The 16751-nt window shown below is 53.6% G+C and overlaps 1 protein-coding gene across 2 annotated transcripts; it reads left to right on the forward strand.

The window, feature by feature from the left end:
• Positions 1–407: 407 nt before the first annotated feature.
• On the forward strand, positions 408–16483 carry atxn7l2a (ataxin 7-like 2a). Of its 2 annotated transcripts, XM_085272812.1 has the most exons (10): positions 523–679; positions 1521–1589; positions 3725–4055; positions 5094–5341; positions 5805–5887; positions 7412–7623; positions 8008–8188; positions 13538–13659; positions 14803–15664; positions 16341–16478. In XM_085272812.1, the coding sequence occupies exons 1-10, from the start codon at positions 550–552 to the stop codon at positions 16356–16358; spliced, it is 2256 nt and encodes a 751-aa protein (XP_085128938.1). In that variant the 5' UTR covers positions 523–549; the 3' UTR covers positions 16359–16478. The 2 variants fall into 2 exon arrangements, with proteins under 2 accessions (XP_085128939.1, XP_085128938.1); XM_085272813.1 differs by having other exon boundaries at positions 408–679; positions 14803–16483.
• Positions 16484–16751: the final 268 nt, after the last annotated feature.

Raw genomic sequence — 16751 nt, forward strand, 5'->3', positions numbered from 1 at the left:
TGATGGAGACAGAAGGAAAGAAGGCAGATATATGCAGGAGAGCAAGCAAAGTTCCAACTGTTCCATCATGGTGTGGACAGGAAGTGAAATGGAGGAGAAGATCAAATAGTCTGGTGGAGGTAAGTGTCAGACAGGAGCAGGTGGAAGAAGGATGAATGGCGGAAGCTCAGAGGATAATGTACCTGTGCAGGTGTGCAGCTGTGGCACTCTAACCAGGCTGTCTGGTACATGATAGAGGAGTACCAGTCTATGCAGAGGGGACAAAGTGGGTGGCCTCTGTCCCTTAACAGGGTCGTGGACCAACTATTGATCATGTGCCTCACCACACGCGACAAGGTGTAAAGACAGGCGGCAGCGGATCTGCGCATTCAACCATACTACGTCCACGCGTGTGCTGTGTTGATAACATTCTGTCATTTCCACGGTACAAAAGTGGGACAGCTCTTAGAGCCAAGCCTTCTGTTTGTGTGGGTGTCCCCAGCACGCGCACGCAGGAAGTTCCTTTCCTGTCGAGAACGCGAGATGACGTAAGCTGCTTGCCGCGCAGTGATGATGGCGGTTCGTGAACGCGCAGTAAAAGTAATGGCTGCTCTGGATCGGCGGGTTCCTAGCCTCGATGATTTCGTGGGTCAAAGCTGGACTGCCTGGGCCGATTGGGCGGGCATGACGCCGGCGGATGGTAAGGAAACACCCTGACACAAACACTGATCGGTACGGAGCCATTTAACGGAAGCAGCAGTGTTTATTTTCGCGGAAACGCAGGACGGAGCTAAACATGTTACCCAAACAAAGACCCTACCGGGTCCTAGTGCTGGGTGGGTAACATGTTGGTCTTCACTAGGTTACAAAAATTATAATTGTAAGGACACAGTCATTGTAGCATGATTTCCACCTGTGTGGTCATAAAACAGTCTGCAGCGTTTAGGGGAGACCATTCGTGTGGAGAAAACCGGCAGGGCTGGCTGACATCAGAGCGGAAGGAGGCTAGTGTGGACGGCTGGCCGTGGAAAGCGAGCATACAAGCTACCATGCGAGCCCGACTAGCCGGTGGCGACGAGGTAGTTAGCATCAGCATGCTAACGCTAGCAGCAGCCGGATTCAGAGCCGGTGACGGAGGAGGAGTCTGACGCTTCTGCACCGCTGGCCCATCCTGTGATAGAAGGAAACATTTTGCGTGTCGTTCCCACTTCGCTTCCTAAACAATGATACTCGTGGACTCGCCACACGATTCCTCATATATGTGGCTTCTGCCCACAGTGTTCTTGCTAGCTTAGAGTCACTGTTTGGCGTTTCTCCAGTGCTGCTCTGCCCATTAACTGTCAGATAGTCTCCCCACCACCCAGTGCCATTAGCTACTGCCTGCTGATCGTATACTTGGACTACGAGTACTTCCTGAAGAAACGAGATCTGAGTCAATAACACAGCTTATTAATATGGGCTATGTGTGATGTAAGATGAGCATTACTAATGGTGATACCAACATCACAGCTGACAGTGGCTGTCTTGAACATGTGTTTCAGGGCCTGATGTGGATGACTGCAATAAGAATGGCAAAAAGGCTGCAGAGGCAATGTCACTCAGTAAAGAGGGTAAGTGTGCAGGTTGGAAACATGCCTCATACTTATGGATCTCAGCTTTTCTAACAAACACACCTTTGCACATACACATGCTGGATGCTGTTTATGAGAACATGACACCACAACTCGGGGGTACCTGACAGTGCGTGTGAGGATCACACGGCCCCCACTGTTCTTAGTTTGAATCTGCTGTGCAGGTTTGGTTAAAAAACTTTGGCCAGACTCAGAATGTTTCGTCAAAGTTTAACAATGAAGAGTCTTCACAGAGCTCACGCTGAGTTTCAGGTCGCTTATCGTGAACACAGCTTTTGTTGGAAATAGGCTTAAATTTCTATTTTTCTTTTGTAGTTATATTAACAGCTTATAACACTACACAAGCCACATGCTTTGTAATGCTGTGCATTGTAACACGCGTCTGTGACGACGGTGTGTTGGAGCGTGTTTGGCACGTAGAGGAGCGTGAGTGTTTGGCACGTGCACGCCAGCTTCGTCGTTCTAAGCTTTGCAGCGTTTCCGGCCTGTGGTTCCAGTTAGCACCAAGCTCCTGCTCATGGTGCACATCAGGGGAGCCTCACCAGTTGATGCCATCATTTACAATCCGATTTTTATGTCAGTGAATTTCTCATAAAGGTTTGTGTTTGTAACAAAGTGCACGCTAAGGTTGGGCGACTGGACATGTTGACCGACGACAGGCTGATCTGACTCCTCCATCATTGTCTAACTGCTTCGATCGAGGGCTGGATAGCGTTAGCTTCTATAAAGTGTGCACGTCCAAACTTTTACTCACAGTTATTGGCTTCCACATACCGACGTGTTGGCGTGTGGCTGTGCTGCAGATGCATGAAAACAGCCAGCTTCTTATTAAGACCACCAGGAGGCTGACTGGCCCGTCACTGGTCAGGGCAGCGGATGCATTCTGGTCCCCAGTCGGGTGGATTTACGTGAGCCTGGCTGAGCACTGTCGTGTGATCATCCTGTATACCTGCACGCCTGCTGCTGGGGCGGGATGTTGACTTGCACATACATACATACTGTTTGACCCAGAAACCGGGGAGTTTATTTGTGAGCAGGGGAAGAAGTGGATGGCTATCAGCCGCTAAAAAGTCTTTACCGACTTATAATTCTGCTAATGCGCTCATGCTGTTTTCTCTAAGACACGGCTCCACTCATGATGCCTTCAGTAGACACACGGGACTCTTTCACTGACAAACACAAGCTGGGAAAGAGGAGATGTGTTGGTGAGCACAGAGATACAGAGCTCATCACATCATTTCAATAAACACGCTCGGCCTGTTTTTGGAGATGATGTGAGAGGATACCTGCTCCCCACAGTGTGCAGCATGTGTGCACCATGATACTGTGCACATTCAGAGCACGCGTCAGCGAGAGGGAGCACTCAGCTTTAGTAGTTTAGAAGTATTTAGGATCTCGCACCAAGTGAAAGATGCTAACAGCACCACAAGGTGCTCTTTGTGCCTATGACGCGTGAAAACTGCCGACCTTAAATGACAGAAACGAGAGTCACAGCTGGTTTACTGTTCGGTGTGCGGGCAGACGTTCACGTGCAGACGTTCACGTGCAGACGTTCACGTGCAGACGTTCACGTGCAGACGTTCACGTGCAGACGTTCAAACACCTTTTCAGCTGGTGGATACATTTGTGCTGCTGCTACATTTTGCAGCGATAGTTTCACGGCATGTTTTGCAAAGACTGCATTTTGTTCGACATCCTCCTCGTGAAATCCGAACGACATGCATCTGCAGCATGGGTTACATGCAGACAGCTTAATATTTCCATGGCAACCTGTACTCAATGGTTCCCATAAAGCCACTTTAACCATTGCACGTGGAAAAACCCGCGATACGTTGAGTATATTCGATATATCGCACACCCATACCTTGTTAGTGAGTGAAACAAAGCCTGAAAATGTCATCACATTCAACTGAGTCTGCAAATACTTAGTCGGGTAAGTAAGCCCCGACTTACAGCTTCTCCATGGAACAGGCTACACAGTAGAAGCAGATCCAGCAGCACAGCAGGCTACGAGCATGTCAGTCGCAAGAAGCACGTGCAGATTTAGGATGTTTGAAACCGTAGGTTCCTCTAAGTGAGAGTACGTCTTTCTGTGTTCTCCACTCTTCTTCAAGACATGTCCATCTTTGGCCTCTACCCTGGCCATGACGACTTCTACCTGGTGGTTTGCAGCCATTGCGGGCAGGTCGTGAAGCCACAGGCCTTTGAAAAGCACTGCGAGCGGAGACACGGGCCTGTGGCCAAGCTGTACGCCCGCTTACGCTCTCCCACCCCGGCACCGCAACCCCAACAGAGAAGCCATCACGGCCCCTCTCCTCCTCATGGGACCAACGCTGCTTCGTGGGAGGGTCGAAACCAGGGAGTCGGGCAGCTCCGGGCGGCTCCACCTTCACCCGTCACACCACCACAGTACAGATACTCGAAAACTTCCAAGGACGGAGTGCGGTAAGAACACAGTCCAGTCAAAATGTCCGAGCTTGATTAAAGCAATAATAGATGATGTCAGCTGTTCAGAGTGTAGTGGCTAGCTTGGATTGGACGTGCAATGATTTTGTTCGTCTAAATCCTCTGTACAAATGTTGTAATGTGTTCTTATATCTAATTGAAATGACAAACAGCGAGTGTTGGCCTCTCTTTGTAGCGAGTCATCCAAACCACACAGCAGCACATTAATGACTAACCTTTAAACCTGATGCTCTTTGTCACTGTGCTAATGTGTTTGCATTATTACCCTAGCTCTGTAGCTAGCTGAAGCTCCAGTGAGCCATAGTCATAATCTTTGATCAGGTAACAGCAGAACCGTATGTTCTGGTGCATCATGTCTAGATGGAAGCTAGCACCATAGATCCTCCATGGATGCTGACTGTAGAATAACACCTGTCATAAGCTAAACCTTTTCTTGGGGATGAAAGGCTGTTGGCTGTTTTTGAACTCTGTGCTTGCTGGAGTCTGGGGACCACAGACAGGGTTGCACCCAGAAATGAGGTGGGACTTGTCTGTGGTAGAATCTGTCTCAGCTCATCGCCACTCGAGTTTTCTCTCAAATACACATTTGACTTTTTTATTTTCGAGTTTTGGTGAGTTGAAGCCCTTTGGCGTGTCCTGATGTGTGCTACGCGTAACCTGCTCGTGGCAGCACCCGTGTCATCGTTCCAGCTGGTAGGAAAGGATTGGTGTTTGGAGAGAAGCCGGCATGAAAGTGGGCATCTTCTTCAGTTCCTGACATACTTGGTGGAGCGTGGTGGATTATCATGTTAAAGTTATTAATCACAGCTCAGTACAAAAGCCTCACACACCTTTCTATCCAAACCTTGTGTTTGCGACCAATCAGCACAGAGCTGTGTTAGAGAGACGAACACGTGATCTGAGCGAGCACAGCTAATGTAGAGCGCAGGACTGAAACATTAGAGCCCTCTTATTCACACATGGTTGTTTTTCATTGGCTACGATGACAAACTGTGAACTTCTTCTCTCGTCACCAAGACACTCCCCACTGGAGAAGTCCCACGGCAGTCACTTTGACTCTTCGGTATTCAAGCAGCCACCACCTCTCGAGCCTCCCATGAGCTCCCCACCTCCGTCTCTCAGAGATCCCCCTTGGCCACACGGAGCTACTCCGCCTGGTAGATCTTCACCCAGTGACAGGCACCCCACAGTGAGAAAGGATTCCACTCAAACCTCCGCTGCCACACGCCACCGCATCCCCAGACCCTACAACAAAGTGGCTTCCAGTGAGTACAAGTTCAGACGTGCAGGCAATAGAGAAAGTAGATGTCAGTAGAAGTGTGGTGCGTTCCCGAATAAGTCGGAAGTCGATGCCAAGTTTTAAAGGTTTTTGTTTCCCACTCGGAAAGTCCGAGCCAACCAATGTGACCCGAGGTAGCAATCCAAGATGGCGGCACTGTTAAAACAAGCCGAGCGTCACTCCGAGCTATTCTGGAACGCTGCGTTCATGTGTCTGTGCGATGTCTTTGTTCTGTTTGAGTCTGCAGCCGGCGTCTGCTGACACACAGCGTGACGCGCTGTGATGCATCATGAAGGATCAGCCTGCCGAGTGCAGAGAGCGCAGCTGCGGCCGTCTGCAGCCGGCCGTTTGCTTTCAAATAGAATGAAACCGTGTGTCCACACGTGTGGACAACAGACGTGAGCTTGTGCTGTCACACTGTGGCTCACGTGGCTTCTGTGTGTCCTCAGAGAGGAAGTGCGACTTGGACAAACACTGCGGCGTCCTTGACCCCGACAGGAAGAAAGTGTGCACCCGCCTCCTGACATGCAATGTAAGCAACACACACACACACACACACACACACACACACGCGTGCTGTCCCATGTTAGTGCTTCAGTGTGGGTAAGTACAGGGTGAGGCGTGCTGTCAGGCTGTGACCCAGTGACAGGGCAGCGTGTGGGCTTCGAGCCTGTCCGCCATGTTCAGCCCTCACGCACACTCATCATGCTGTTATCACTGAACGTTTGTGTAAACCTGTGTGTCACATGTCATTCTGTCATTGAAGTTGTCCTGCACAGCCGTGAGTCCTTTTTGTTTTCCACTGGATCGATCTCCTCAACAATGTGATATCAAATATGTGACAGAATCCCATCGTGGTCTTCACCACAGCTCTCCCACTTTCAAACTGGTGTGAGGTCCAGTCTGTCCCAAACTCGGTGTCTTTCCATCTCGTGTTGAGCTCTGGAAGCACCAATAAAGCCTATTCTTCATAATATTTCCAGAAACATCTCCTGTGCTCCTTACACGTCACCATAGGTGTGGCTGAAACGTCGCAGTATAGAGTAACAATGCAGGATTGGAACGGGCAGTGCATCAACACAACACGCTCTGACAGTGATTCACACACGGCTCCAACCTGCCACGGAGCATCCTGAAACAGGTGGTGGCCATACGTCAGTCACACTGGAGGGAGGTTCACAACACGCTGTGGCTGAGCTCCCTGCACTGAAGACAACAGCTGATAAAAGACTGCAGTGCAGGAACAACTCCAAGCTGTCCATCGACATGTGAAGGAAACGAAAGGCAGGAGAGCCAGGACCGCCCACTGCTGGGACAGGAAAAAGCCGCCTTGGCGTTTACCACAGTGCACGACGAGACCATCAGAGAACAGAGCGAGGCCTACCAAGGAGACGACACAGTAGCTACAGTCAGACACCGTTGCTGCCTCTGGCCTGACGGTGTGCGACGCATCATGAGATCTGAAGACTACCAGTGTAGGGTCAGTGTGAGACAGCTGGGTCAGAGGTCACGGGACCAGCAGGACCCCGACACGCCTCTGTTTGTGTGAAGACGACACGCTAATCTGAATCCCACTGATCACGCATGGAGACGTGTCAGAACTGCGCCCTTCAGGAGAGCGGTCGACCATCGCAGGCCAGACGTGCAGCTTGTTGATGAGAGAGGTGACCGACTGCAGTTATTCTTCTGAGCTGTGTGTGAAACGCTGTCAAGTCTTTAGTGTTGATCCACTGCACATACAGGAAGTAAACATGTGTACACCAAAACAGCTCTGTGGGAGAAATGGTGCTTCTGCTGGGAACACTGGGGGGTTCGTACGGGCGCTTCATTAATGGGGGACAACTTGTGCTGTGTTCAGATGACAATGTCCTCGACTGTGGGAGGAGTTTAATGTGGACTCTATAGGTGGGGGATGATGTCATCTTTCAAAAGCACTGTTATACTGTCCTGTTGTTGAAAGAATCGATTCTGAAACTCCACAGTATCCAGTCAGTCCCATCACACAGGCCTGCTCAGATCCACAGCAAACACACAATCTGATCTGTCCTTCCCTCAGATTCACTCCATCCACCAGAGGAGGAAGGTGGTGGGCCGCAGCAAGAACTTTGACCAGCTAGTGGCAGAACTCAAGACCAGGGTTCGAGAGAAAGGGAGCCCAGCCCTGGAGGGAGGCTCCTCGACGGGACAGTCCCTCAGCCCAGAGGCCCCCAGGGAGCAAGCTGGTACTCCACACTGCAGGAGACCTTTGGTCACCCTCCCTGCCTTCAGGTTGTGAAGAATGCTGAAGCTAAGGATGCTTATAGAAGAAGTTAGGACTCTTCTAGAGATAAATAACCATCTTTTTACTGATTATAGTGGCTCAAACATGGTTTGGCTTGCAGGATTCATGTGTAGTCAGCTGCTGGGCAACTGTTTTATCAAGCAGCTAACAGCTGCTGCTGTAACATAGACGTGCTGGACTGATGGTCTGCTAAACTAACACCCAGGTGTTCGTTCTGTTACATAATCCCCAAACAGAGCAAGTTTAAAGGCTTCTCAGATGAGTCCACCAGTTCGCGGCTCAGTACAGCGTGTGCATCAAGTGTAGGGAAGGAGCTGATGTGGTGCTGCTGAGGGTGTAACTGGATCTGGATGGTCCTGTGTGTGTTCTAGTTGGCCTACGGCTGTGGTAGAGAGTGCCCCAGAGGAGGAGAGCCAGCGGTCGGATGAGGGTAATCCCAGAGTCCCCTCGCCTCTGGTCCACGGACGAATCTCGAGCGATGAAAGCGAGGCCGAAGGAAACGACGAGCGAGCTGAGTTTCCATCTTCGGCTGCGCATCCCAGACCAGCGGCGGTGAGACTTACTGGGGCTCAGCAGCCACAGAGCCCAGCCTCTGATCACCACAGGCTGAGACGTTACACAGGGACAGGAGGACGCCCATGCTGTGTCCTCATGTCCCCAAGGACACAGGGGAGATGCACAGGAGACGCACACACAGGAGACGCACACACAGCAGACGCACACACAGGAGACGCGCACACAGCAGACGCACACACAGGAGACGCGCACACACAGGAGACGCGCACACACAGGAGACGCGCACACAGGAGACGCACACACAGGAGACGCGCACACACAGGAGACGCGCACACAGCAGACGCGCACACAGCAGACGCACACACAGGAGACGCGCGCACACACAGGAGACGCACACACAGGAGACGCGCACACAGCAGACGCACACACAGGAGACGCACACACAGGAGACGCACACACAGCAGACGCACAGGAGATGCGCACACAGCAGACGCACACACAGCAGACGCACACACAGGAGACGCGCACACACAGGAGACGCGCACACAGGAGACGCACAGGAGACGCGCACACAGCAGACGCGCACACGGGAGACGCGCACACGGGAGACACACACACAGCAGACGCACACACAGGAGACACACAGCAGACACACACACGGGAGACACACACACAGCAGACACACACACAGCAGACACACACACAGGAGACACACACACAGCAGACACACACACAGCAGACGCACAGCAGACACACACACGGGAGACGCACACACAGCAGACACACACACGGGAGACGCACACACAGCAGACACACACACAGCAGACGCACAGCAGACACACACGGGAGACGCACACACGGGAGACACACAGCAGACACACACACGGGAGACGCACACACGGGAGACACACAGCAGACACACACACGGGAGACGCACACATGGGAGACACACACACGGCAGACACACACACGGCAGACACACACACAGCAGACACACACACGGCAGACACACACACAGCAGACGCACACACAGGAGACACACAGCAGACACACACACGGGAGACACACACACAGCAGACGCACACACGGGAGACACACACACAGCAGACGCACACACAGGAGACACACACAGCAGACACACACATGGGAGACACACACATGGGAGACACACACATGGGAGACACACACACAGCAGACGCACACACAGGAGACACACAGCAGACACACACACATGGGAGACACACACACAGCAGACGCACACACAGCAGACGCACACACAGCAGACGCACACACGGGAGACACACACATGGGAGACACACACACAGCAGACACACACACGGGAGACACACACATGGGAGACACACACACAGCAGACGCACACACAGGAGACACACAGCAGACACACACACAGGAGACACACAGCAGACACACACACGGGAGACACACACACAGCAGACACACACACAGCAGACACACACACGGGAGACACACACACACAGCAGACACACACACAGGAGACACACAGCAGACGCACACACAGCAGACGCACACACAGGAGACACACAGGAGACACACACACAGCAGACGCACACACAGGAGACACACAGGAGACACACACACGGGAGACACACACACAGCAGACACACACACAGGAGACACACAGCAGACACACACACGGGAGACACACACACAGCAGACACACACACAGCAGACACACACACAGGAGACACACACACAGCAGACACACACACAGCAGACGCACAGCAGACACACACACGGGAGACGCACACACAGCAGACACACACACGGGAGACGCACACACAGCAGACACACACACAGCAGACGCACAGCAGACACACACGGGAGACGCACACACGGGAGACACACAGCAGACACACACACGGGAGACGCACACACGGGAGACACACAGCAGACACACACACGGGAGACGCACACATGGGAGACACACACACGGCAGACACACACACGGCAGACACACACACAGCAGACACACACACGGCAGACACACACACAGCAGACGCACACACAGGAGACACACAGCAGACACACACACGGGAGACACACACACAGCAGACGCACACACGGGAGACACACACACAGCAGACGCACACACAGGAGACACACACAGCAGACACACACATGGGAGACACACACATGGGAGACACACACATGGGAGACACACACACAGCAGACGCACACACAGGAGACACACAGCAGACACACACACATGGGAGACACACACACAGCAGACGCACACACAGCAGACGCACACACAGCAGACGCACACACGGGAGACACACACATGGGAGACACACACACAGCAGACACACACACGGGAGACACACACATGGGAGACACACACACAGCAGACGCACACACAGGAGACACACAGCAGACACACACACAGGAGACACACAGCAGACACACACACGGGAGACACACACACAGCAGACACACACACAGCAGACACACACACGGGAGACACACACACACAGCAGACACACACACAGGAGACACACAGCAGACGCACACACAGCAGACGCACACACAGGAGACACACAGGAGACACACACACAGCAGACGCACACACAGGAGACACACAGGAGACACACACACGGGAGACACACACACAGCAGACACACACACAGCAGACACACACACGGGAGACACACACACACAGCAGACACACACACAGGAGACACACAGCAGACGCACACACAGCAGACGCACACACAGCAGACGCACACACAGGAGACGCACACACAGGAGACGCACACACGGGAGACACACACACGGGAGACGCACACACGGGAGACACACAGCAGACACACACACGGGAGACACACACACAGCAGACGCACACACAGGAGACACACAGCAGACACACACACAGCAGACGCACACACAGGAGACACACAGCAGACACACACACAGCAGACGCACACACAGGAGACACACGGCAGACACACACACGGCAGACACACACACGGCAGACACACACACAGCAGACGCACACACGGGAGACACACACACAGCAGACACACACACGGGAGACACACACACGGCAGACACACACACAGCAGACACACACACGGGAGACACACACATGGGAGACGCACACACGGGAGACACACACACGGGAGACGCACACACGGGAGACGCACACACGGGAGACGCACACATGGGAGACACACACACGGGAGACGCACACATGGGAGACACACACACGGGAGACGCACACACGGGAGACACACAGCAGACGCACACACGGGAGACACACACACAGGAGACACACACACGGGAGACACACACACAGGAGACACACACAGCAGAGACACACACAGGAGACACACACAGCAGAGACACACACAGCAGACACACACACACAGCAGACACACACACACAGGAGACACACAGCAGACACACACACACAGCAGACACACACACACAGGAGACACACAGCAGACACACACACAGGAGACACACAGCAGACACACACACAGCAGACACACACAGCAGACACACACACAGCAGACACACACAGCAGACGCACACACAGGAGACACACAGCAGACGCACACACAGGAGACACACAGCAGACACACACACACACACAGCAGACACACACACGGGGGACGCACACACGGGGGACACACACACGGGGGACGCACACACGGGGGACGCACAGCAGACGCACACACGGGAGACGCACACACGGGAGACGCACACACGGGAGACGCACACACGGGAGACCCACACACGGCAGACGCACACACGGCAGACGCACACACGGGAGACCCACACACGGCAGACGCACACACGGGAGACACACAGCAGACGCACACACAGCAGACGCACACACAGGAGACACACAGCAGACACACACACGGGGGACGCACAGCAGACGCACACACGGGAGACGCGCACACAGCAGACGCACACACGGGAGACACACGGCAGACGCACACACAGCAGACACACGGCAGACGCACACACAGCAGACGCACACACAGGAGACTCACAGCAGACGCACACACAGCAGACGCACACACAGCAGACGCACACACAGCAGACACACAGCAGACACACACACGGGGGACGCACAGCAGACGCACACACAGCAGACGCACACACAGGAGACACACAGCAGACACACACACAGCAGACACACACACGGGAGACACACAGCAGACGCACACACAGCAGACGCACACACAGGAGACACACAGCAGACACACACACGGGGGACGCACACACGGGGGACGCACAGGAGACGCACACACGGGGGACGCACACACGGGGGACGCACACACGGGGGACGCACAGCAGACGCACACACGGGAGACGCGCACACAGCAGACGCACACACGGGAGACACACAGCAGACGCACACACGGGAGACACACAGCAGACGCACACACGGGAGACACACAGCAGACGCACACACAGCAGACGCGCACACACAGCAGACACACACGGGGGACGCACAGCAGACGCACACACGGGGGACGCACAGCAGACGCACACACAGCAGACGCACACACAGGAGACACACAGCAGACGCACACACAGCAGACGCACACACAGGAGACACACAGCAGACGCACACACGGGGGACGCACACACGGGGGACGCACACACGGGAGACGCACACACGGGAGACCCACACACAGCAGACGCACACACGGGAGACCCACACACAGCAGACGCACACACAGCAGACGCACACACAGGAGACACACAGCAGACACACACACGGGGGACACACAGCAGACACACACACGGGAGACACACAGCAGACGCACACACAGCAGACGCACACACAGCAGACGCACACACGGGAGACGCACACACAGCAGACGCGCACACAGCAGACGCACACACGGGAGACACACAGCAGACGCACACACAGCAGACGCACACATGGGGGACGCACAGCAGACGCACACACGGGGGACGCACAGCAGACGCACACACGGGGGACGCACACACACAGCAGACGCACACACACAGCAGACGCACACACAGGAGACACAGGCTGTGATAATGAGACCTGTGTGTTTCTTGTGTGTGCGTGTGTGTGTGTGTGTGTGTGTGTGTGTGTGTGTGTGTGTGTGTGTGTGTGTGTGTGGATAAAGCAGCATGGTTGCAGTGGTGCCACAGGCTCTTCCAGGCACTTCTCTGAGAGACTGACTGCAAACGGTGCTGGAATAGATACAAATACAAAAGTAGACGTGTGAAAAGCAACTCAAAGGATTTTGTGAAGTTCCAAAACAAACAGTTGTGTTGAATGTAAACTCAGACAGCAGCATATCTGCACAGCCTCTGTGCTCGGTGTTTAAAGGTGTGTTCTTGTTTTTAAAGGTGTGCTCGTTCGGAAGCCGTGTGTTGGGTCAGGGCATCTACACGTTTGACAGGAGACTACACCACCTGAGGTCTGCCTTCAGCAGCATGCTGGAACAGCACATCAGCGCCCATCTTTGGAAGTAAGACGTCCCTGAGCTTCATGTGAATATATGTGTGTTTACTACTCAGAGTTACTGTCAGCAGCTGTGGTGCAACAATGGAGCGACCCACGGACACCGGGGTCAGTGTCAGTACTGGGAGCACCCTGACTGCACCCTGCACAGGCTGCACAGGTAGTGCTCCAGCTGTGTGCTTTTCAGCTGGTTTGCTGCCTTCCCTGCACAGCCTCAACAGCATGCAGGAGTCTCCAGGAGATGGACAGATGCTGCAGGAGGTGCTTAACCCACATCAAGACTGGTGTCTGCTCCTCTGTGTGGGAACTCTGAGCACTGCCAGAGCCCCACAGGACGATCTGCAGCAGGCCACGGGTGTGAATGTCTCTGACATTATATTCTGTGCTTTAGACAGAGCAGTTCACCCTGACTGTGACACACATGGAGATGCTGACTGTAGCCTAGTTCAGCACGACAGGTTTGGTTGTCAGTCAGTGCTGATGTGGGAGCATGCCCTGACACTGTCAGCCGTGAACAGCAGCATGGAAAAGAGTTGGAGCTGCTTTGGTTCACTGTAAAAAGCCCAAACATTATCAAACAGTGTAGCTCCTTTTGTTCCTGACACAGGAAATGTGTGAGACACTGTCCTGCTGGAAGCTTCCATTAGAAAATGGATGCAGTGTGTTGATAAAGCGATGGATGCAGTCGGCAACAATACAGGTAGGCTGTGGCATTAAAACCACTCGGTCCATAACGTCACATCAGTGGGACTCGTTCAGGCAGAGCCGGACAGACAGAGCAGCAGTGTGACATGCTCACGATGCCACGTGTAACGTTCTTCCTCCATCAGATGCTCGGTCTGAGCCTGAGCAGGTCCTGAGGAGCTGTCGTATGGCAGCAGTTTCCTGCTAACAACGTGTCTGCTGACATGCTGGGCAGTGCAGGAACAGACACTCAGGGCTTACATGTTACAGCAGCACAAACAAGGCTGGCACAGAGGTGCACCCTGGGTTGTTTGGTTCAACGCCCCCTCAGAAGATGACCTCACAGTGCTGTCTGGGCTTTATGTTCCCCGTGGCAGGGTGAGGCGGGGGTGTGGCCACTGTAAACATGGCTGTGCTGTCAGACACTGCAGGTGGGCTCATCTGTTCTTTTTTTCCCTCTGTCCAGGAAAATACCTCAAGCTGCAGACCTTCAGTCTCCTCCTCCTCCAGCCAAGACCATCACATCCGTGTCTCCCACCATCATGTCCTCCTCTTCATCACATTCTAAGGTTCGCACAGGAAGTCATATTAGCTCCTCCCTCAAAACGGCGTCATCCTCATCATCTTCCAGTCGAGGGCCGGGGAGGCCCCCGACATCCACGCAGTTGGAGAACTACGGGAGCAATAGCAGCAGCAGCATCGCCGGTAGTCACGGACGACCCAAGAATCCAGTCGGACGTCCCAGCAAGCAAATGCTGAAGCTGCGAGAGCAAGTCGCTACAGCCGCTGTTCTCCGCAAGCGCAAAGTCCCATCCCAGGAAGGAGAGCACTCGGGTCCCGACAGGAACTGCATCGTCCTCCAGGACAGGGGCCGCCCGCCTTCCAACACGTCGTCTTTATCTTCCAAAGCGCACGCACAGACCAATGGCACGCTCTCCCCCAGCAGCAAACCCCACCCCCAGCCTTCCCCCACAGACGCCCAGTCGCCGAGCACAAAGGCTATTTGGACTTACAGACGGACACACCCTCCTCTGGGGGACCCTTCTCCCACCGCCAATTCCCACAGCCGTGCTTGCGTGGGAGACTCAGGGCTGCACGGGCAGGGCAGCGGGAGGGTCTTTGAGCACCAGATGGGAACGGTGAAGAAACGCAAAGCTGGTCGTACGGAGGATAACGCTCCCTCCTCTAAGCCTTCAGCCCACTGCCTGACTTCCTCCTCTTCTTCCAGCTCTGCCACTTCGTCTCCACGCTCAAACTTCTACCCCTGGAAAGACAATAAAAGCGGGACGCTTTCTGGGGGTGTGGAGAAGAAACTGGGCACACAGAAGGTAGGTTTGGACGAGGGGAAATGGGTGTACTGAGCAGTTCCAGTCCACACTTGGCCCCTGCAAAGGCGACTAGGAGTAACCCTTGAAGCTCTTTTGAGAACGGAGTGGTTTCTGTTGTGTTTCTGCTTGTATGGCTGCGTTAGTGAGGGCGGCCTCTGCCTGTGCAGCTACCTCGCAGCTCGTCACCTGTGTTCACTGGTGTAGCTGATGAGACTGCCTCTGCACAGCTGAAAGGATGCTGCCAGTCAGACAGTTTGTACCGTGCAACCAGCTCAGTGCCTCACAGTGCATGTAGAGGAATCATGTTTCTGCATAGACGCAGCAGTGTACTGCTGACGTGTTGAAGGTGCAGCTGCTGCCCTCTGGGTAATTACAAAGTGCCATAGATAAGTCAGGTCATACTCCTCAGAGTCTCTGTTGTCAGCGACGTAGTCTTGGACTAGACTAACACAGGTCTGCTGCAAGGTATTAAAAATGACTATTACTCAACCGAGAGCTGTTTCCATGACGATCAGTGACGCCCAGCAGCGGTGGACAGAAATTCCCGCCACGCTCCGAGGAGCGGTCTTAAACTGGCTCTGTGTGAAACATGGATCTTTGTTTATTATGAAGTGAATGCAAAGAGCAGCTGTCTAAACAAAAGTAATAATTTGACTAATTTTCTTCTGTCCTACAGCCAAAACTGCACCATTAAGTGTGCCTGCCTTACAAGCCACGATGAGGGAGCCAGCTCTGCTCAGTCCAGGACTGAGCCAACAGGACTGTGTGTGTCTGTGTGTGCCTTCTGTCTGTGGAGCGTACGCTCGGGTGTGGATGTGACCGCTTGTTTGTATGTGCAGTGTCGATGTAGTGTGGATTGCAGCTGGGTGTGTAGGTCTGGGTGAGTGAAGGAGGGTGGGAGGAAGTTCAGAGCGTATGGATTTAGAAATACCTCACGACCATCTGGTTATGCTGCTAAATGAAATGTTGGTTTATAAAAATTGATTAAAAATGTCATTTTCACTTGGTTTCTGTCACTTCTTTATCACTTTGGAAATGTGCTCTCATGTTGGGCTGAAGTCAGTGGTGCACGTTTTACAATTAGAAA

This window comes from Mchenga conophoros, linkage group LG5, assembly GCF_057382185.1.
Source record: "Mchenga conophoros isolate Kocher_MC1m ecotype Shallow Benthic linkage group LG5, M_conophoros_male_GT1.1, whole genome shotgun sequence".
Taxonomy (NCBI): Eukaryota; Metazoa; Chordata; class Actinopteri; order Cichliformes; family Cichlidae; genus Mchenga; species Mchenga conophoros.